The sequence below is a fragment of the Plectropomus leopardus genome, chromosome 1 (assembly GCF_026936395.1).
Source record: "Plectropomus leopardus strain MGB_pleo_1.0 chromosome 1, ASM2693639v1, whole genome shotgun sequence".
Taxonomy (NCBI): domain Eukaryota; kingdom Metazoa; phylum Chordata; class Actinopteri; order Perciformes; family Serranidae; genus Plectropomus; species Plectropomus leopardus.
The window spans coordinates 26,764,620-26,789,093 of record NC_142176.1 but is presented as its reverse complement, the minus strand read 5'-3'; the positions used below and the strand labels follow the sequence as shown (position 1 = coordinate 26,789,093).

General features: G+C 39.7%; 1 protein-coding gene across 2 annotated transcripts in view; it reads left to right on the top strand.

Moving 5' to 3' along the window:
- The first annotated feature begins 22,496 nt into the window (after positions 1-22,496).
- Positions 22,497-24,474, top strand: part of LOC121944114 (CUB and sushi domain-containing protein 1-like) — a 464,794-nt gene continuing 462,816 nt past the window's right edge. For both annotated transcript variants that reach the window (XM_088078923.1, XM_042487796.2), the window contains exon 1: positions 22,497-22,979. In XM_088078923.1, coding sequence (XP_087935049.1) covers positions 22,844-22,979 — 136 coding nt within the window. In that variant the 5' untranslated portion in view covers positions 22,497-22,843. The remainder of the gene's footprint in view (positions 22,980-24,474) is intronic.

Sequence of the window (24,474 nt, the reverse complement as noted above, 5' to 3'; positions counted from 1 at the left end):
ACTAATTTTTAAAGAATTCCATAGACTTTTTTCAGCTGACATTAGATAAGAGTGAGTCAGAGTCACAAAACCATCACTAAGTTTAAATGTCCTTTTCTGACAATAATTGAAAATATTTTGATGCAGAGTGAATAATGTTGGAATACTGTTCCTTTTAAATGGGCTATTTGGAATTTCTGGGGTAATTTGTATACATATATTGGCATTTAAAAAACACGGAGCATTTAAATACTAATTTTGACATCAATTACCATGGCAACAATCAAGCTTTGTAGCATTTGGCTCAGCCCTAGAAATCAGTCATCTGTTTCGTCAGTAAGATTTTGTATTTTTGCTTTGGCGTTCTCGTGCGGCATTTAAAAATGAGCCTTTTCACAAACATTTGCATCATATATATAAAACTTGAACCGACTTTATAATTTCCTACGTATGTAAGACAATAAAATGAGCGTTATATTCCATAGTTGAAGATACTTTGGTGAAGGTAACTTACATAAATATGAGTTGTGAAATCTCCCCCATTATAATACATTCACAGCTTAAAACAGCATCTCTCTTTGCCGTCACCTGGAGGGAGTGAGAGGGAGGCAGTGATGGAGAAGGGGAAGGAGAGAAAGTGAGGGAGGTAGAGTGTCTGCAAAGATTAATTTACAATATTTGATTTCATTGTTTGAGCTTCATCTGAGTCATGGAGCTGCAGCATCCAATCAAGACTCAGTCAACATTCAAAGGGTGGCATTTTATTTTCTTAGATTATATGTATTATTTTAGTTCATTGTGAAATATTATGTATTCGTGAGATTGTGGGATATAGAGGAAAAACAGAGGATGAAAAATAAGTGTGAGTAAAAAAAAAGAGACAGAGAGGGGAATAAAGACAGAGCGTTCAGATGGCTTGGCTCATATGCTTACATGAATTCTAGTCAAACAAGTGCCAATATGAGAACAGGTTATTGTTGATTCCTCTGAGCATTAAAAGATATTGGAGATGCTGTGAATATCTGTGCTGTGCTACATTGCTTTTCATTAGCTTTGTTAGCAAGTGCACTATGAAATCTATTTAGTGATTGTGTAGAGGTACAGATAAAGGTCTTGGAGCCACCAGTTAATCTCAGGAAGGAGACTTCCGTACAGCTCTACTAGTATGAGCTAAACACACCTTTTTCATTTCTGCATAATATTTAAAGGTTAGCTAACGGATTAAGATTAGAGTAGCATTAGATAAGGAAGGCTTTAGTTACAAATTAAAGGTTAATTTGCAGTTGAATAAAGAGACTAATTTCGCACAAGTGCAAATATGTTAATTTAAAATAAAGATTAAAAAAATGCATATGTAAGTGAGAAATCAAAACATGAATAACCAATAAACACATTACCTGGGGAGGGGTGGATTAACGGGCTTGAATTGAGAAACATGTAACTAAATAATATTGCAGTTCATTCAGAGTCATTGACAGGATACAAGAATAACAAAGCACAGTCATTGGAATCATTTTTAAAAACTGTAAATAATAATTGTTAAATACAGCTGTCATTTTGACACAATTGGTGGGCAGCAGACTCGTGACCCTGTTGGCTTCTCCTTTCCAGCAATCAGGGTTGATCTTGGTAAAATAGATAAAGTGCAAAACTAAGAGCTTACACAAAAAATGGCAATAAATGGCATTCTAAACAGACACATTATAAACACCAGCAAAAAATGATAAATGTGTTTTGGAACATAAAACAGGTAACTTAACTGCAAACTCCAAACTACTCAGTCCAACACTAGGCATGATGGGAAATGTGGGCATTGCTGCTGTTAGTGGGTATCTGGCTGAAGGGAGATCACCAGGGAGCTGACTGTTTCTAAGTATTGTGTGGGATGCTAGCAAGCTAGCTTGTTTTATAAGTGGTGATGGTGGTATGATATAGTATGGAAGGCACAACGATGATATCAGTGAGTTACTAGCAATAGTATTGTTGTGAATATGAATATGAGTGTATTAATATGCAGAGCTGATAAGTGGTTTGTTTACATGATGTGATGGAGTGCCACATTTGACGGATTCAGTGTGGACAGAGAATATCTGATGTAAAATGAAACAGGGCTATACTCAGATGCTTCCATAAAGTTAGGACATGTTGTTGACCAAAAAGCCAATGAAATATGTAGGAGAATATACCCACTTCCCCCCCTAAGTAACCTACCTATCTACGTAGAAGTAAAAAAGGACAAACAAATCAGCCTTGTACCTTGTGCCGTTTCCGCCATCATTTGATCCCAAGCATATTGTGTTTACCGTATTTAGACCATGGTCAGAGGGAAAGCTGAACAGTAGCTGAACAGTAACAGGTAATTCTTGCTGTAGTCATAATACTTAGGCAGCCCTTTTTAGCCAGCATCTCACTCAATACAGACATGCCGCTCATCATGGCAATATGTTTTAATGGCCATTAAGAGATATCAAACTTAGAACTTTTTAGGCAATAAGCGCACACCGGCCATGTGTTAAGCACATGGTTTCCTCTGAGGCTGACCTGCTTTGAACAAATGGTTTAATTTAGATGGCTGTCATACTTCATGCACACAGGCCATTAGTCCAACCCAGCAGGGACCTTCACAGCCCCCTTTTAAATTTTTAATAATTAGCTGAGGGCATGAAAGATGCATTGAGAAAACTACAGACCTTATGTTTTGAAGTGCTTTCCAGGAAATAGGGATTGCTGTTGATTACATCATGGAAAATGCCATGAAAAGATTTAGTGAGAATTTGACTTTTTGTTTTTGGTTCCTATGGTGTCTTCATTATGCCTTCAATTGAATGTCAACTCAGTGCATGTCATCTTGCTTGCTTCATGTGCTTTCAACCTTGAAACAACTCTACCTTGAGCAGACATAAAAAAAACAACTACTAGAAATGCCAAAATCAAAAATCTAGCTGAGTTGACAAATTTCACATTATATTGGACTTTAATTGAAGAAAAAAAAAATCAACAACTAACAAATATATATTTACAGTATATTGTTGGGGTATATATACGGTGTGTGTGTATATATATACACACACACACACACACACACACACACACACACATATATATCAATATTTGTCAAACACACATTGCAAATCACAACCTGTTAATAGAGACTATTTTATTAAAATCAAAAATGAATAAAATAAAGTACCTGGCTGGACTTATATTAGTATTGGGCTTTCTGGCTGGCAGCTGGTGCTTATTGACAGCTCTGCTGAAAGCCTGTATGTATGACCTTGTGCAGCATTTTACTAGTAACGTTTTGCCCATTGACTATATGTTTCATATGAGGGTGTAAATTCCTTTCTAATAAATAGGAAAAAATCAGATAGGATCATGATTGTGGTGGGCTACAAAGGAGGTTAAGGAGGTTAGTTAGCTGTATCTCATATTGATTACCATGATGGTATATCGACCTATATTAGATTATACTTTCTAATCTACTAAAAGACTGTTTTCAGCTCAATTGTAACCCAGGTCTTCTCATCTAGGCTCTTAAGACCTACTTTAGCTGCGGATGGCAGGCTGAGATAATGAGACAATGAGATAATCACTGCTCTGTAAAAACAATCAGGCTGAATATTTGTGTTTAAGTGTCAGCATGACACTGCCATAGAATAATGAAAAACCTGCAAAGCAATTTTAATTCTTTGTATTGAATCACACTGTGATTTGGTAATGCAGTGCTCCAAATTGGATTATTCTAATGCATTTAGACTCAGTCATCAATAGACATCATCAGATTGTTGGATCTAACCGTGTTCTTAATGCAGATTTTATTATCTGAAAAGTTTTTTTTGTATCAGCCCATAGACTGAATAAAGCAATGAGGCTGTAAACAAGTTTATTTTTGCTCCAAAGTTTGGCAAACATTGCTGCTTGATCAGCATGTTGAGTATTCCAGACTTTTAATTTATCAAGCTAAAATATCAAGCCTTTAATAGTTCTAGCTTGACAAATTAATGTAGTTATATTCTCTATTTGATATTTTAAAAGAAATACCTTTTTGATTTTATAGTGATGGTCATCTTAAACTTTTTGTTTGGGGTAATTTATGGATCAAAAGGTTAATCCCCACAATAATTAGCAAACAAATCAATATTTAATGGCAACAGCTTGGTAGTTAATGTTTAATAGTTGCAACTGTAATTGAAAAGTAATAATTGGGTTTTCACACTCTCATGTTGTGACCTTCAGCCATTTCAATCAGCGGAAGATGGCAAAGGGGGGGTTGTTTCCAACACAGTGTTTGTAGCGGTATGAAGCGGTTGCTGCCCATGTGCACAGATTTTGCTCTGCCAAGCTGATTCACCATGTTGAACTTGTGGCGATTGTGGCCTGGCTTTGGCCGATCAAATAGTGGGTCATGGAGTGGAAAGAAGGCAAGATGGAGGAGATGATACTGTTGGTGTCTGAATACCCGGAATCACAAAGATAGCAACTTTTGAGGCCAACCACCTTCAGATGAGGTAAATTGTCCAAATATGTAGAAATTGTTGATAATTTCAGTGATTCCTGTTGTCCTGCTACAGTAAGCCTATGTGGCTACAAGCTAGCTTACACTTCTGCCAGTGTTCAATGTAGCAACAGCTTATTATCACAGCCAGACCATAGTGGCATCAGCTGCTTTTTCAAAATGCTTTGCTTTTTGGGGCAACTCTCATGCAGGTTAGCGGTTGTCAGGGCACTTACCCCACAGTGGTGTGAAATCATCTTAAATTTAAGAATAAGTTACAATTAATTTGTTGTCTTGTGCCATAGTACTAGGCTGATGTTAACTTAGTTCAGAAATTAAGTATTAGTATGGGCATACTCAGACTCTGAATGACTCCAGCTACCCTTGATAGTGAAAATGAACACAGTAAAAGTGTCTTGCAAACATACAAGAATTTTGTTTGTGTTTTCTTGTATTTCAACGGGTCAGCGGCACATTAACATAACTCTCCTTCCATCAGTGTCTTTCTTTGTTATTCCTGTCTTAAGTCTCTTGTCACTTCTCCCTTTCTGTCTGTCTCTGTCTCTCTCTCTTTTTCTCTCTCTCAGTACACGCATGCAGAAGCACACATCAGCATTGCAGCCTTTCCTTATCTTTCAAAAACAAAGTCCGGGCATGCAGAGTTGTTATTAATTTTTTAGAATGACTTCAAACAACTGATGTGTCTTTTCTGTTAATATCTAATTCCACACTCAGATGTTGTCTTTTTATATATAAAGTTCATTATGAAGTCTGTGTTCATTAAAGGAGGCCTCTCCCTATTGCTAATACGCTCTGACAGCCTCTTCCTCCCTAAAAATAAGATTCTTGTTTGAAAATTTTGTTTATGACATCCACAGAAGAAGAAGAGTAGAGCTTAAGCAACTCTGGGAAGTTTAAGCATGATCATCAAAAGACACATGGAACAATACATCACTCTGTACTGCCCATGCTGCCTAATATGTGATCTAAAGGATTTGCAGTGCACAAACATCACAGCAGTGACAGCTCATCACCAAAAATTACGAAATCATGCCAAAAGAGAGAAAAACTCCAGGATTACCATGCTTAGACAAACAAATTCCACTTCTGTCATCAGGAATAAACTCATATGCAGGCAGACATGCTGCTGGACAGGTAGACAGATGATCAAAGAGACAGTCAGACAGCCATACAGATGTCTCTCGTTCAATATAACTTGACAATGTGTACGACCTCTGCAGAGGGTCAATAGCTTTTCATGGATTGGAAATTAACTTCATTTAATGAGATGTGCATGTTTGTTGGGGTTGGGGCTGGGAGGGTATTACAGGGAGAGCACAGACGGGTGAGAGGTGCAGCACCTTAAGAGAGAAAACAGATAAAAGGAGGCAGACAGAGATACAGGTACAGGTTGAGGCGATAAAGAGTAAGAATGAGAGACTGACAGAAAACAGTCAAAAATATATAAAGGGAGGATGAAGGAAAAGAGAGAGGAAGAAGGAAAGCAAGACAACAAAAGATTGACAGAGATCAATAACGAGAAGTGGGCAGTGTAGAGGAAAAGTGAGAGAGGCTGAAGAGATGAAAGGCTGTCTGCTGATTTGTTCCCTAACTGGAGAATTGAAATTGATCTCAGAGACAAGTGTGTGTGTGTGTGTGTGTGTGTGTGTGTGTGTGTGTGTGTGAGTGTGTGTGTGTGTGTGTGTGTGTGTGTGTGTGCGTGCGTGCTTGTGCTTGTGTGTGTGTATGTGTGTGTGTGTGTGTGCGTGCGTGTATGTATGTTTGTGTGTGTGTGTGTGTTGTCAGTGGCTGTCATGTCAGGAAATGTGTTCACAAGCATACACGGTTGTGTAGACCTGCATGAACTTGTGTGGTGTGTGCCCATGTTGATGCAGGCGTTATTAGAGTGAGGGAGAGACGGGTTATCAGACTGATGAACTTAAGCAGGCAGTGACCGAGCAGCACACACATCTTGACTTTGGTCAGATACTATTTAATAAGGGTCAGATATTTTCAAATAGCTATTACTGCTGGGTCACATACTATTTGATTGAGTTTCATATACTTAAAGTGCAAGGTCAAACCTTTTAAACTCTGGCTGAACTTAATTTCCTCTAAAGTATCTTCAAGGGAAGAAAAAGAGCTGATCTTTTTTCATTATCTGCATGTGGAAATCTAACCCTTTCTTTGAGCTGTTGATTTTCTTAAAGATTTTTTTATTGATTGGTTTGTTTGTGGGGGTGTCAGTACTGCATAAAGATCCTACCAGAATCATAAATCAAAAATCATAAATCAAAATCCTTCTTCATATGCAGGTTTTAAGTCCAGACTTTCAAATCCGTCCACTCCACCAAGTTCTTGTGGCATTGTGACATGAAACAGTGCTTTCTCGGTTGTCAATCGATCAATCCAATGAGTGCTGCGGTGGGGACTACCAAAAAGCCAATCAGTGCCCCTGGCTGGACTAACGAAATGCATGCATGAATGTCAAACTGTTATCAACTTAGTGCACTGGAGCCAATGAGGCAATAACAACAATGGCACTGAGAAGACAGACACTTCTATCAAGGCTGTTTTAATGGACATGTCCTCTCAATATCCCCCAACATTTTAGTCTGTTTTGCTTAGGGGCTGGTCACACCAAGATGTGTCGCCAACAAAACCATTGTTTCTCTATGGTACAGCGCACCTGTCAGGTGACTGAAAATATGTTATTGAAGGGGTATTCTGCCTTTGTTTATATGATTGTGGCATTTAACAGACTTCTTTATTCATGTATTTCACAGTTTTACAATCTGTAGTTCGAACAATGCAAAACGCCTCATCTGGCATCGTTGGAGAGATCAGCTGAGAGATGAGCAGAGAGGTCTGGGTGCTGGTGAGATGGAGGGAGGCATACCACTGTTCATTTACACATATTACTCACATTGCTGTGACACAAAGGTAGTTGATAATCAACAAAGTATCCCTTTAATTTACAGGGCATGGATCAGCACAGGACAATACACAAAATGATCCTGCCCCTACCGTTAGGCTGTCTGTATTTCTTTTAATTAAAGTACTAACTAGAATTGGACTATGATCTATGAAACCACTCAGTGCTATGTGTCCACCAGTCTAATGGCTCTCTCACCATGTAAGCATGAAAGTCTACTTGACAGACATGAAGAGCAGGATATTAATCTCCCCCGTCAGCGTGTCACCACTGATGACTTGGGAGTTATAATTTCCCCAGGGATGCCAGGATCCTTTCAGACCTTTACAAAAGAGGCAGGGATCACAAGTGGTATCACAAGTATCCTGTGGCTACAGTGTAATCACAGTATGGTTTGTTTCCCATATCAGAGGGGACACAGGGACGCTGTTAATCTGTCCACTCCTTTCTTGTCTGCTCCCTGTCCTCAGACACAGACCTCTACTCAAGAGGGATAGCAAACAGGAATATAGTATCTTAAATTCATAGTGAGTCTACCTAACCAAAATCACATCATCACACAAATTTTATCCTGCAACTTATGCTTTCAGCACTGTGATATAGCTTTGTTTATTCAAATTCAACAAACCTTGAAGGGCTTGAATCACAAACCAGTGGAAAGTTTTCTGTCTGTTCTGAAATATATTTTTAATATTTGCAGAAGTTTTATGTCAGCCAGGTATCTTTGTAGGTCATGTAAACAGTGCTTTTCTTTGCATATTTTACGGAGTTTGTTTGCTGAGATATTTTCTACTTTAGTTATTATTAAAGATGTTTATTATATAAGTAAATACGGGTGGTGCAGTGACTGGCGAAACTAAGAGAATACAGATTCAGGGATGGCTCCAAATTATTTTTAGCCATGTTGGGGACATGACCCTTTAGATGGCAGTGTTGGTCCGGCAATCCGCTACTTTGGTCCAAACTGAAATGTTTTATTTGTAGGATCACTATGAAATTTTGTACAGACATTTATGCCCACATACCTAATGGCTTTCGCGATCCCCTGACCATTGCTCTAGCGCCAAAGGCCAAAAAGATTTTTGCCTTTTACAGTGAAGAATCTCACCTTTTACTTCATGGATTGGCACACGATTTCATAAAGACATTCATGGTGACCAGACCATGTGTTTGAATGATTTTATGTGTAATGTCTCACCAGCTCCTGGATGGATTGTCATTACAGTAATTATTGTGATATTTATCTTGGGCCATCTTCTGATCAAGACTAAAACCACTTTCGGTTTATGATCAAATTCCTTAATATGATGCTGAACGAAGATGGGGATCGTGGTACACATTACACCTGCTTTGCATCAGGATGTTAGCATTCTTTACTGTGTGTCATGGATCTGGTTAGCTTCCAACACAAAGCCCCACTCACAGAGCCACTAACATGGCCGTAGACTTAAATATTCTGTGGCTTATTTGCACTTTCAAATTATAATTTCCTAATTGCCCAGTCTCCTAAAATTACATTCATATAACCAATTTGCACAAATACATTTTGTAGTACAGGTAATCCCCCCCAATTTACATTTTTCCTCAATATGACAAGAAAATGTCTGCAGTCTATTAACTGCTGACCGTAAATGCTCCTCAGCGAATTTGCAAAACATTTATTGTTAATCGGTTAATTTGGTTTTGTACAATATTTACACATGGAAATTAAAGCATGATTGGATAAGCCAATTTAAAGCACTTGGTTAAGATCAAGGAAAGATCAGTGCTTTGGTTAAAGGCATACTATGATGGATTTTCCGCTTACTGTTTGTAAACACAACATTCAGACTTGGCCCCTCCTTCTTGACTCAATGAGACTGAGAGCAGCAGTGGTCAAATGAAGCAGAGAGTGAATGAAGAGAGGAAGCGGTCTTAACAAGAACAAAGGAGTGGATCTGAGAAATTAAAACATTATTTCTAATTGTTTCACAGCAGTTATGTTCTAAATCACAAATAAACACGCCAACATTTTCGCACAACCTTACAGGAAGGTGTAGCATTGCTGGATTTTGTGAAGATTAAGCTAAAGCGGATATTATGTCATGTCCACTTGGCTTGACAGCTCCTGGTGTGTATATGTGTGTGGCTCAACCTCGCCGTCCAATCAAACAGACATACAGATCTGCAGCATCCGCAGAGCGGAGGAGACAGAGACAGCAGTGTAACCTACCTACATTTTTAGGGATAGATGATATAGGATTTTTTACAGATATACAATATACCATTATATAAAAACTAATTTGGTTGATAAATCCAACACCAAAATAACCACTTTTTTCCCTACCTAATGTTAGTGATCATCAACTCTCTTGCCTACTCTGATGGCTCACCAGCAGATGGAGACATAAAATATAATGCTTTTCAATGTATGTAATATTCATTCATTGTGCAAATTAAGAGAAAACATGTTGGGCGATTCCAATAGTTCATTTTAAAGCCAAAATTGTCCGATGTTGATGACATGCCAATAAAATTGTGTATCCCCATACATTTCTATAAAATCCCAACCTTGTGGTGCTGTTAGCTGGGGGCTACACATTTCTACCCAAAGGCTGACACCCATAAATGTCCCGAAAAACAAAAATGAGAAGAAAGTAAGAAAATAAAGGCAGAGGGTAGGTTCTATGCAGATATAGACACACACTGCTAATGGGTCATAAGTCATGATTAAGAGGGATTACTTTTGTGTGAGTCAATATTTTTTCAGGGATATCCTGCACACTATGCCTTTAATTTTTGAAAAGATCATTGCATTCCACCTCGCGAAACTGCTAACTTTTTAACATTTTTCACAAGGACCGCAAACTTTGCCTGAACTTCACTGTTTTAGTAGCCTAAACTTCTGACACTATATGTTCTTTGTCCTTGCCTCTTTTCTTTCAAGTCTCACTTACACCTGTTTCTCTCTTCTCTTGCTCTGTTTAAAAGAAAAGACTGAGAGAAAGTAATTCTCATGCAGCACAGCAATTCACAGTGCAATCATAGGGAATATGCAATTAACGGGGAAAGCCTTCAGTCAATAGCACGTTGTGTGTACTCATACACCTCCTCTGCCCTCCACTCTTCCCTCGCCCCCACTCCTCCAACTCCTTCCCTCCATTCCTCCAGCGTCCTCTTCTCTTTTGTTGAGTACCTTCTCTACTCTCCTTGTCCACGTTTAAACCTAGATCTTCATGGGAAGAGCTCATCGCTTCCTCTTGGTCCCTCCTCGTCTTGCAAATTGTTTTTCATTTAACCACATCTCATCATCCCTTACCATCATCATTACCACCTCCCCACTCCTCTGCATCCCTTTCCTCTTTACAGTACCTCTCTCCCTCCCACCAGCCCTCATGCTCACACAGCTTTCATCATTATCATCACCACCTCCTCCCAATCTGTTTACTCTCTCCCTCTCTCCACCCCCACTCTCTTTCCACTTCACTCCCTCCTTCACTAACTCAGCAGCATCCTAATTCACAAGTTCTTCTCTCCGGCTTTCCTACACCTATTTTCCATCTTCTCCCAAGTGTTGGTGCAAATGGCTCAGAACCAAAGAATGTGTCGGCCTTCCATCAAATTCTCTGGATGCATTTAACTCTATCTTTCATTCATTATCAGTGGAACCAGTTCAGAGTTTGTCTCTTTCTTAACATCATCAATAGAGCATTGACTCTTTGTATACTTCACCTCTTCCGTCTTCCTTTCCTCTTCTCTGTCCTTTCCACCATACTGAAATCACTCAATGTATCCTTCATTATTATTTTTCTTTTTGACACTCTTGATGGTTATTCTTTTCCCTTCACTTCTGTCTTGTGATCCATTATGCCTCAATATCATATCATTTACATTGTAATTAAGAGCAGCCAAGTTGGAAAAAAACATTCACGTAAGGCTCCAATTCCAAGTAAGTGATACTGGCATTTTCTGAGAACTATGGTATCATCCACTTGGTGAAAAGAACTACAGAAGTGTCAGTGTACCATTAGGGAAAAAGTTGGCTCAAAATAAAATCCAGTATTGATACTTGTAACAAACAGTTCAGCTGATTTTAATGGGATCTATACACTATTTGGTGTATCTTGTTTGCTCTGTTAACTAACACAGGTAGCATGACTGCTTAAATATTGTGACTACAAAGCAAGCAGTATTTTAAATCATAATGTTTTATTTTCAGGGAGTTTACATTGATTGACATTATGATTTTGATCTATTAATATTCAGTATCTTGAGATGCATTCGAATCCCACGCCTAGCCATCATTTTCAGTTCAATCTAAGATTTTAAATATTTGAGCATTCAAGCCAATAAACCCTGATAATGCAAAATATTCAGCAAGTGCCAAATATTCTCCAAGAGTTCAAACCTGACACAGTCGCTCTTTCCTTTAGCTAATTAAGGAGTTTATGTCGTTTTAAAAGTCAGCGGGTGTCTCTGAGGTTGATAAGTCACTATGGGCTCATTTTATTGCTGGAGAGAAGAGGAGAAAGTAAAAGAGACAGAGAGAGCTGAAGTTTTAATCAGGAAGGCAGATGTTTTTGTTGAGAATTTGCCTGAATCACTAATGGCTCCTTTTTCTATTCTCCTCATCTTCTTGAGTACCTTATCCACGACTGCACCCCCCCACCGCCCACCACTACCTCCACCTTCTTGTCCTCTTTTTTCCCCTCTTTGAATCCCTCCCCAAATCCTCTGCCACCTTTTCTTCTTTGTCTACACTAACCTTCCCCTGCCTTGTTTGTCTCTGTCTTGTCCCATCTTAGCTTTCCTCATTTTTGAAGGTGTAGTGTAACAAACCTGTTTATCTTTATCTCAAATGATGTCTCTTTTTATTTTCCTGACTCTTACCATCTGTGTTTTTGTCTCGTTGACTCCTGTATTTTACATTCTCCACCTCTTGCTGCATTTTGTGTAAAAGGCGTTATGTTTGACTTTGAGCTCTCTTAGGAGAACAGGTGTGTTCTGTATTAACTCACAGTGACATACACACACACACACACACACACACACGCACAAGCACGCACACACACGCACACACACACACACACACACACACACACACACACGCACACACACGTGCGCACACACACACAGACCTGCATAAACTCACTCCACAAAACACACAACTCACCTCCAGACAGAGGCCCTTGTGTTTGTATGAGAAGACACTGGAAGACAACTTGGGTATGGTCCAGCACAGCAAAGTAGTTCAACATTCGGTTCTCATATGAATGAGACGTCTTAAAACTTTTTCTGTCAAGTTGAATAAATATAGTGGCTCACCTTGAGAGCTGTGCTCATTAAAATGTGCTGGTTTTCTTGACCTGTGGGCACTCAAGTTGAGTCAATTAAGGCTCTCCTCCGTTGACCCTGGCTCAGTAAGATATACTGTAGTTTACTTCTGTTGGGGACTCAAACACAATAAGAGAAGGATTTGAACCTGGTGCCCAGGCTGTGAACAGGTCCCACAGCACAGCCTGTAGTTGAACCCAGAGTAAAACATTGTAATTGGGTGAGGATGATACTTGTCTGGTTTAAGTTTAAAGCCTTTGACACAGCTCGCCTTTAAAGTTCCTCTGCTGAAATTGATTAAAGACCAAAAACTCAACTCTGTTCATCAAAATTACACATTAAGAAGCTTTTTTCCCATGAACAAAATCACTTCATAGGGCAACCTCTAGCTCACCTGAGAGCTGTACAACAAAGCCAGTTCAGCATTCTCTCTTTTACTGAGCTGCTCGACAAACCCTCAAGCCTTGGTCAGAGTTAATGTAACCATGAAGGTGATTATCAACTGTCTCTGTTAACTCAGGCTTTTTGCTTTAGGCTGCAGGTGCATTCCCATAAAATGAGTCAAAGGATGCATTTAGCAAGTGCTGCCTACTTCCACCTTCGAAGAATATTAAAAAGGTGTTAACCTAAAAAAAACTAATAATAACTAATAATATCTTTATATTGCTCAGTCCTAGGTCTGACTGTCCTACAATAAAGGATGCGTATAAGTCTCTTTAGTTTTTGGACAAATCAAAGTGAAAGTGTTTTACTGATTCAATATTGTTTGTCATAATATACCAGTTGACATACCTATCTGCTGTATTATAGCAGCAGCATATAACAGATTTCAGCAAGTCAGAACCAAGCATGTAACCCACAGTAATGATGCGATTTTTAGGAATTATACTAAATTTCTTATGCAAGTAAATGTCATCCTTATTAACTTATTATAGTAAGCTGTTAATGTATAATGCCACCTGTGGTTTTATTGAAGGTTTGATTTAAAATCAGATGGACCAGAGAACATTTAAAACACATTCAGTAGTTTAGGAAGAGCAACACAAAGCTTATGAAAACAATAAAACTATGTTGTTGCTCAGATTTTCTGCATCACTGATAAACTATTGGTACAGTTTAAAAAAAAACAAAAAAAAACAGTGACGTGATACAACAATGAGTGCCCGGCTTTGTAACATTATGGCTCAAGTTTTTATCGTTTTATATCTATATATATAGGCTGATTATAAAGTAACGCTACTCAAAGAAACTGTGACAGACCCTTTAATAACCTGCTTCGGACCAGGTTAAGTTGGCCACAGAAGTTGCTGTTACGATCCAACCAAGACACTAATCCTGCTTTTTGGTACAGCCCTTAGGTATAGCGTTGACCCACATAGGCTGAGTCCTTTGCATCCCCCCTCTCTCTCCCCACTTCTGTCAATTTACGACTGTCTTATTAATAAAGACAAAAATGCCAAAAGAAAAAAAGAAAAAAAAAATCACTTTATGCCTTAAAATGGCTTAGATGTAACTCTACACCTTTGCCTCATTTAGTATGCACTATGCATGGATCTTATACAAATTACAGCTAATAAGGTGTTGTTAACGTTAGGTAAACCTTGTCGCTGTTGAAGTGAAGGTTAAACTTAGCTTGCAAAAAAACTGGCCTCTCCTCTGATAGCTCTTGTTTTGAAAGTTGACAGGATTCATTCCTTAGATATGTGACGTATGAATCTGTGGCTATCTGAATCTGTGTTTCTGAGACTGTTAATTGGTACACTGCAGTCCTCAGCTGTGGTAATGACTACTTATTTCATATGTCATGAGCATATAGACCCTTTTAAGGGCCAGTGTCACGATGACATCACAGTATTAGCGGGAGGCAAGAGAAAGGAAAATTGAAGGGAAACGTTGAATTGATTGTTGGCTATATAGAGTCTTAAAATGTCCTCTTGATGTGGTGTTGGGTGCCAGAATAGAAAAAGTAATGGCTCAAAATTAAAAAAAAAAGATCACATACCAGGCACCACTGCCCGTCAACAAAAAAGAAGAAAACCGTGGTTAAATGCAATAAACAGTCGATACAGTCAATTTTTTTCCTGCGTTTTGTTTTGCTAACAAAGCTAAAATTAGCTAATGTGCTAAAAAGTTAGTGTTATGAAGAAAATCTAGTCCTGTTACATCCACATGATTACCCTTATACACATAACACTATTCAGAAAATCCTTTTTGCCTAAGCTGACATGAATTTCGTGCTGCACTGTCTGCTGTCCTTGCTGTTTGCTGGGCAGAACTTCGGACCGCACGGCACAAAAGTCAGTGAAATCGTGGTATTTCAAGTCCTGTACATGGTCGTTTAAAAATATAGTCATAGGCGTCAAAGGATTTAAAACGCCCTCAGTGTGTCTTGTAGGTTAGTGTAAATGTCCATCTGTTCAACCTTCTGCAATCCTGTCCAATCATTAATCCACCGTGTGAGAGCATAATGTTATGGGTTGGCCAGTCTAGTCCCGTTAGTCAGTGTTAACTTATTCAAGTGGTCGGAGATATTTATATCATCTTTCTCCATTGTCGAAAAACAAACCAACAAAACTTACTAGCTAGCACTGGCACTTTTTGCCTCCAGCTAGGCCCTGCCCAGCAAAAATATATAGTTATACTGTTTACTGACAGTGAAAAGGTCTATACAAATACCATATGGACATGTTAACAAGTTTAAAAACTTAATTGGAGGGGGTCTTAAAAACATAGTGACTACAAGTACTCAGACTCCAGTGTGTCTGGGAGACAGGCAAAATAAAGACACCATGACAACCACCATTAATTGCTATGAAGAGAAACATAACAACAACAACAATTTTTTTCTCAAAGGATATTTTTTGGTTATTCTTCAAGCCAAATTGCCAATAATTTCCTGGTTCCAGCTTTCTTTGTTTCATATTATCCTGCATTGAATATCTTTGGGTTTTGGATTATTGGTTGGACAAAAGACATGAAAATGTTGCCTTGGGCTGTTGGAGATAGTGATAGGCATGTTTTTTAACAGTTATTTTTTAAAAATTAAAAGACTAAACAACTATTTGAATTATTGGTAAACAAATTGATAATATAAATAATTGTTAGCTGCATTCCTGTGGATTCCATACTGGTACTTGGTTGTAAAGGAAGGAGCGTCTGTCAGATTGTCATAAAAGTGATTATGTCAGTGCAAGTTTTGAAAACTATTAGCGGTCTTAATCATTTGCAGATTTTAACTTTAAAAGGTTTGTGTTGGCTTTGAACCCTGGAGTTAATGCTTGCTGGTATATTTCACATTATTGTTCTGGTCTAATGCAGAGGATGCTTTTCACAGAAAAAGCCCAAAATCGTGGTATAAACAGCAATCATTGACTCATCCTCAGTCACCCCATGAATCTTCCAGTATCTGCAAACAGATGTTGGGCCAAGTTCTGATTGTGGCTCCCGCTGTTGCTCAGGGACTATTGAAAACCCATTTGAAGCAGAGCGCAGTTTTACTAAAAGTTGAAATATTTTAACTTCTAACCCTCTGTGGTCTGAGCTCGAAAAACATGTAGAGCTTTGGGAGACACACAGCAGTACTTCTTTTCTACTGAAGAGAAAAGAAGAAAACAGAGGTCTCCAGTGGAAATGTAGCCTCAATGCCTCTTGGAACTTTGAGGGAAATGATTGTTGGAGAAAATATTGCTTGTGCCTTTGACTGATTATTGCTTACCCCTTAAATTACATGTAGTTAATAACCACTTGGGTTACCATTACCAGAAGGAGCAGCCTCCCTGTTGCAGCTTCATAGTGTTACTAAGAATAACGATTGATGAGGACAGTCACTGCTGACACAGCATATCCTCTGTGCATGCACATTTCAAACAGTAATTACCACATACAGTCATATACATTTAAATCACCTGTAATTTGAATAATATTACCTTTAATTTACTGTATATTATTTTTGTTTTAAATTAATTATGACTTTATTCTGTCCTGTTTAATTATCAGTCTTTAAAATAATCTAGGGATATGGGCCTGTAATCTTTGATAATAAACTTATATTACATATTTACTTATGTTTGGGTTTTAGGTGCTACTTTTAACATCTATTGTAAGTCTTGCTTTTATATTGAGGTACAAAAATATCTTCTATGAAAAAGATGAATACACAGTCAAGACTCTGGCACACCTCATATGAAAAAGTTGCAAACACCATTATCAAAGAAACTGGTCTTTTTTTTTTCATTAGAATCATTAAAGAGAAATGCAGCTTAGACCTGGCTGTTCTTTCAGTTTTTGCATAATGAGGTCAAAAACAAAACAAAACAAATCTATCTGCAGTGGTAGGTGATTTAAAAATGTCTTCCATTTTCAATTAATGTCAGTGAAGATACTGGTTTGCAATTTATTTCTTCTCCAACACTGTCTGCTATAAGCTTTGCAGTTCCTTGCAACAGAGGGTGAATGAGCATCCCCTTTTCTTCTTTTTTGTCTTTTCACAATAAAGTACAAGGCCCTGGATAATTTCATTAGTTCTCAGTGCATACAGTTATTTAAAGGAACTGTTAATGGTTTCCTTGGTTACTGTCTTTATACACTGAGCACAGCAGTACAGATCTAAAGTGAAACCACCATCTTGTGCTTGTTTCGGCTGATATTATAGCAGAACTACTTGTATTCCTGATAGCACGCCCAACCACAGTCACCACTGAGTTACAGCAAAGACCATCTTCAGGATTATTTTAGCCTTTCTTTAAAGTGTAACCAAAACCCAAAGCACTTTTTTTCCAGTTGAAGAGCAATACATATTTAGGTATATATATATAGGTATTTAGGAGTGTTGCTGTTTGATTCAGGTCCAACTCAAATGATATTTGAGTGCAAAGTATTAAAATTCTACATATTGTGTATAGCTGTGCATAGAGACTCAAGGTTGAAACCTGGCTATTGCAATTTAATTTTATTATTGGCTGATCCTGGTAGCACAAGCCTGCTTTTATCACCAGTTAAGCCCCCTGTCCTGCCCTGTTGCCGCTCCCGTTGCCACTCCTGTTGTACTCTCACCAACTGACTACCTTGTGTGTGTGTGTGAAGGGAGGGAGGTGCTGTGGAAGGAGAAGGGCCACATGCCTGGGCATGTTTCAGCATCCCTGCAGACCTGCCCATCTTGAGACTTTTTTCACATTCCAGGGAGGAGGCACTCAATTCAAAAGTGTGGGGATAAGTTACTCTTTAATGACACTGCTTCTTCACACTTCTTCAGCTATGTTCTTCAGAGTAGCACACACACCAGAGCCCAGCATAAGCCGAGGCTGTTTCTTAACAGCTGCACAGTGACTGCTTGTTGTGCCTGTGATTTCTGCCATGAATGTGGTTACAAGTTGCTATTGCAAAGCTGCTCATGGTCAAGTAAAACCAGAGAGATCACTGCAGCACCCCAGATGATCTAACAAACTTTAGTTATTTGAGTCCCACGCTTACATGGCAGAACTTCTCAACAGTAATTTGAAGGATGCCACATTTAAATTTACCCACACAGTGATGCCTTTAGACAAAAATGGGATGCACAGCACTGACTCTAGGGAAATTATATTTCGGTATAATTAATGATCTACAATTTATCTAGACTTATATTATCAAAATCCTACTTTCTCTTTAGTTCTTCTATCCCCTCCTCTCTCTTTAACTTCTCCTCCTGTCTCCTGCAGTCTATCTTTGACCAGTAGATGGCAGCCTGGCTACACTCAATTGTAGAAAAGAGCTGTCCATGGTGCTGAATGAATGTGCTCTATCTCCCACATCTCTATCTGTCTCTCTGTGTCCCTCTGTCTACCTACAGTATTTGTCTATATATGCATTTATCTGTCTTCTGTGCCGTCTCCTTACCTTGCTCCCTGCCTGTCTGTTAAAGAGCAGTAGCAGGCATGCGTTTTGTCAAACGACCCTCTTGTCTAGGTTGAAAACGACAGTCTTTTCAGGAGCGTATGCTGTTATGAAGACTCCCACCAGTAGATGTTTTTATAAATATATATAAAATGACTAAACTAGCCCTATGCACAGAGAGCTACCAGCTTGATGGATGACTCACAGTAATGCTGTGAAATGGCTCAACCCACACAAAACACACACACACACACACACACACACACACACACACACACACACACACACACACACACACACACACACACAGCTACTCACTGAAACACACATGACACACACTCATACTAACACATGCATCACAACACATATACTGTATAGACCCATGTGGGACACACATATATACACACACACACACATACACACACACACACACACACACATACGCACACAGGCTGTGATATCAAAGCTGAGATGGTTAACTATCTGTACAAGGAGGTTGCCAAGTGGAACTAAATCAGCGTGGATTATCAATGTGGGAGATTAGCAACAAATCTATTATTAAAACTATTTAAAGCAAAAACAAGCTGCTGTAGCCTATAAATCCTGTAACATGTGGTCAGAGGACCCAAGGGGACTGTTTAGGGGTTTGAAGCAAAATGGGGATTAGCTCAAATTCAGTGTTTGTTCAATTTGTAGTAGCTAGCAGCTGGAGTGTATTCTGATTATTCCAATATGTAAATGCAACAAATACAAACCTATCTGGAAACATTTGAGTAAATTCATTCTTGGGTTAAGAGGCTGAATTGTAGGGGCTAAGTATCCTTGACTGAGAATTGCCTTAATATGCATTACCACTAATGACTGCTAGAAGCTGGCTTTAAATGTCCAGTATGTAGAGTTAAGGGGGATATATTTGGCAGAAATTAAATATAATATAAGTATCTTTTCTAAATCATTTAACACATGATAATAAAAATAGTTGTGTTTTTGTTACCTTAGAATGAGTGGTTTATATCCACATAGGAGGCAGGTCCTTGTCTGCAGCGATCACCATGTTGTACTAAAAACAAACAATGACTCTAGACGAGGCGATATGTATTTTCATGTCGGACACTGCAGTCGCCCTTTTGCAGCAAGAGCATTGGAAAAACACTGTTCTGCCCGGTTTGAAACACCTGATTCGTTTGTTTTGGAGAGCCAGAGATCTCTGCGGACAATATTGCTCACTGTAAAAACTTCCTGAACAATGAACACTGAAGGAATTCTAACCAGAAAAAGTTTCAGCTGGTTGCAATTTGTAATCTTCACTACTAGATGCCACTAAATCCCCTTAAATCTTATTTACTTTTCCTTTAAAAAAAATCCACTACAGTGTTAAAATACAATTCTGTAAGGATATTTCCTTCATATTTTCTGTAATTATGATTTGGAGAAACATACATAAAAAGGTATTAAGACTAAAGGAAAGTACATTTAACATTGTTTTACTGAAGTCACTGCCAAGATGACAATAAGTGCTATGTCCTCATCTAAATTCTGAAAAAAAACTTTACTAACTATGGATGACGTGACAAATGCTACACTAAGTTATTTTAAGTCTATTCCCACTCACTAGCTTTTCCATCCATTGTGTGACAGCATCCGGTGACACCTGCTGTGAAATATTGTAATGGGCCAAATTTGGAGTGACGTTTAATTTGCATTTGCCTCTAAATGCTGCTGCTGTTGGTCGTCTTGGCGGCTCAGCGGGCTAAGTCTCCGCGTCATGTTTGTAGCGTTGTAATCTTGTTAGCGTGATCCTCTGCTCATGCCACTAGGGACCGAGGATCAATAACTGGCTCGTGGCTCTGTTTGGGGTGCACTCACGCGCTCGCACACACTTATAGAGATGAGAGGGGTGGTGTTTATATGGCACTGAGATTGATTGGCAAGAGCGAGAGGGTGATGATTCTTTTTTTTTTGTTTAACATCATGTGACCTCAAATCACATAGTCTGGAAATGTACTTAAAAGGATAGTGTGTGTATGTGTGTGTGTGTGTGTGTGTGTGTGTGTGTCTGTGTGTCTGTGTGTGTTTGGCAGGCTTGGACCAACAGTCTCCCTTACCCCCTCTGTCCTTGTTTTTGTAGTTTGCTTTTTAGTTTTATCTAACGTCTTAATGTCTCCTCTTTCCTCATGTTTTTCTCCTGCCATTACTCCCACTGTGTGTATGTTGCCCATTTCCATTCCCTTTCTTTCTTCAGTCACTTTTTCCTTTGCGTTCTTGTCCGTTTTTCCATTAGTCTTTCTCTCTTCTGTCCTTTTTTTCATTTTCCTCTCACGTCTTGTGTGTTGTAGAAATTCTTCTTGGTCAGTCTTAACTTTGATGAATGATCAAGTAAACTCGATTAATAATAGCATAAACTTGATGAATAATAAAACAAACTCTGTGAGCCTCAATTGTCTCTTCTCAAATATATATTCATTACACAAATCTGAGAGGCCTTTAACACAACACGTGCATGGACAGAGACATAGCAATCATGTACCCTTTAACAGTAAATTTCACATGTCATACAGCTGCGTCTTTCATTGTAGTCTAAACATCTACACAGTCTTGCTCCTGCAGTATCTTAACATTCAGACTCTGTGAAGGACTCTAGGGTCCTCAAGAATATCTCAACCAACTTTTTTTTTTTTTTTTACCATTTTTTCCCTTTCCTCCTTTTTTTTTTTTTTTTACTGTCAATCCACTTTAAAATTCACACACCCTCTCTGTTCACTCATGTTTTCCCTTTTCTTTCCCAACTCCTGCTCGGTCTCTTTCCTGAAATGGATCTTTTCTTTTGTCATGCATCTTCATTTCACTCTTCTCGCCCCCTTTCCTCCCTGAATCTGTCTTTGCTCCTCAGGTCTCTCTTGAGAATGAGACCCTTTGTCTCAATGAGATTACCTAAAATAAAGGGTAAATAAATAATAATCTCTTGTCCCATTCCTCTTTTCATACTCCCCTCCTTTTCTCTCTTCTTCCTCTTTTCCATCTCAGTCCCTCCTTCCTTTCCCTGCTATCTTTCCTGAAATTACCATCCCCTTCCTTTTCCTCTCTCCTCATCCCTCTTTCCTACCTTTTCTTTTGCCTCCCCTTCCTTTCATCCCACTTTTACCCCTTCCTCTCCCTTTTTTTTCCTTCTTTATATCTCTTTCTTTTTTCCCAAATTTAACTGAATCCCTCCTAGATCTCTCTTTCATTATTACTCTCATTTTGCTTTTCCATTTTTTTCTCTGTCACTCTTTTCTTTTCCCTCCCTTTCCTTTCTTCCCCACTCAATCTTTTTCCATCTCCCCCTGACATCTCTCTTTCATCCCCTTCTCTTGTCCCTCTCTTACTGAAATCCCTTTTTTCGTTCCTGCTTCTTTCATTTCATCAATCACTTCTTGCTCCACCCCTCCCATTGTACTTTTCTCCTTTCTATCTCCTTTTCATGCTTCCTTCCTCCCTTCTTTTTTCTTTCTACCCTTCCTCCTCCCTGTTTTCCATCTCAAACTTGCTGTCTTCTGTGCCTCCTCTCTTTTTCATCAGTTTTTCTTTTCTGTTTGCCTCTCATTCCTATACTCTCTTTCCTCTCTTGCCCTCCCCTGGAACCCTGTTCTCATCCCTCTTTACTCTCACCCCTCTTTCCTCCTCTCTCTCTCACCTCTCTCGCTCTTCAGCCACTCTTTCTATATGTTCCCCTTTTTTCTCCCTCCCCTTCTCTCCTCCTCAACTACCCAGCACTTTCCCTCCATCTCTTACTTCCCCGACTAACCTCTCTCTCTCTCTCTGCGTCTCCGTCCCCCCCCCTCTCTCTCTCTCTCTCCCGTGCTCTCTCTCTCCCCTCTCTCTCAGTCGTCGCTCGCTCGCCGTGCTGTGCGGACCTACCAACCACCTCTCTTCTCTCCTTCACTGAATCTCTTCATCTCTCTGTCTCTCTCCTCCGGTCCTCCGGTCTCTGCTATGACAGCTCACACCAGCAGCGTGTTGCCCGATCTCAGACCGACAACCCGTCACCGGTTATCCTGTCCAAACGTTACCATGGACATGTGTGTGTGGGATATTCGTGATTGATCTCCGGGTGTAATTTTTATTATTTTTTTGTATAAAAACGAAAGAAAAAGGAGGAGGGGGGGGCGGCCGTCCTCTTTTACCCCCCTCCGCTTCCTTCAGTCAGGCAGAGCGGCAAGGTGGGGAGAAGGCTTTTAAATTAAGCCAGCTTGGATTTATTTAACAGCAAAATGACGGATTTGGGAGCGCCGGAGATGTTGCTGATGAGGAGGAGACTGAATGTAAAGACAACGGGCAGGCTTAGACTCGACCTCCCGCTTCTCCTCCTGCTGGGGCTTCTCTTCGGGGATTTCTCCTCGTCCAAGGGTGAGTTTTGGAGGTTTTCGGTCTGTCTGCGTGTTTGTGTGCGTGCCCGCGCGCCTGCGCGCCTGCATGTGTGCATATGTGTGTGCATGCGCGAGGGGATCTGTATATTCGCAGGTTGGTTTGTTTGCGTGTGAGCGCGCACGCGAGAGTGAGGGGGGAAAGGAAACGTTTCGTGGCTGCGGACAGCGTTAGTGTGTGTGTGTGTGTGTGTGTGTGTGTGTGTGTGTGTGTGTGTGTGTGTGTGCGCGTGCGTGCGCGCGTGCGGGCGTGTGTGTGTGTGAAAGAGTTACGTGTATATGCGTGTGTGTGTGCGCGCTCGCTTTTCTGGCGATGGCGTGCTTGTGTCCTTTTCTACGTGCGTGTCTGAGAAAGCAAGCTGTAGAGACGGCAAAAGAGAAAATGAGAGCTAGCCTGTATGCACGCACAGTAAGTTATTGTGCGTGGATGTGTGCGTGCGCGGGCGTGTATGTGCCAGTGAGAGAAACAGAGTGCTTTGCCCAACTTGGACACAGTATTACATCTGGGGAACAGTGTGGGCAGGCTCATTTTTTGGGCCTCCCTCCATGCTGTGCAGATATTGTTGTCAAAATAAATAAACCAACTTCAGAATCAATCACACATTCCTTACACCAGACCTCATGCAGTTTCTCTGAGTTTAGACAGCAATGAGGGGGGAAACATTTCAGGAACATTTCAAAAGCTTGTTTGGTATGAGGCAAAGCTTGGCAACTAACTTAATAACCTAGTTACTGTCTATAAGCAAACTCAGACTGAGTGAGATGGGGTGAAATTTCTCCCAAGAGGGCATTCAGAGAGTAGATCCTATGCTCATTGTATAACATGATTTTGTGGAGTCACCTCACACAGAGGAGCAGTTGTCTCAGTGGCTTTGTGTGAGCAGCCCACCAGGTCTGTGTTGGTGAGGATTTAGTGATCAAGGAGATTCCTCATGTTTAAGATGGATAGATGGACAGAGAAGAAAGTGTTAACATTCTCCTCATTTGGTGGGAGCGTTACTGTTACTCTGTTTATCAATAGCGTCTCTGTGTGCACTTTTCCTCCCTCTCATTCTCAATGCTTGTCCTTCTATGGTTCACTCTTGCCCCCCTCCACACACACACACACACACGCTCGCACACACACACACACACACATGCACACACAAACATCTGTCAGATTTACCCCCTCTGCCAAAAAGAACATTTCTTTCTAGCAGTATCTTAAAATTCCTGATAATTGTTTGTATGTAACATTATTTTGTTCTTGTGTATTGCCCATGCGTTTCCCTTTTATAATATATGAATGCTATACCTATATGTACATATATGTAAGATATTTTGTGTGAGTGTGTGAGTCTGTGTGTGTGTGAGTGCGTGAGTGTGTGGGTGTGTATATGTGTGTGAGTGTGTGTGTGTGTGTGTGTGTGTGTGTGTGTGTGCATGCTGTGCATTTGGTAGTGTTATCTTTATCTGTATTCTCCTTCCATACATGCAGG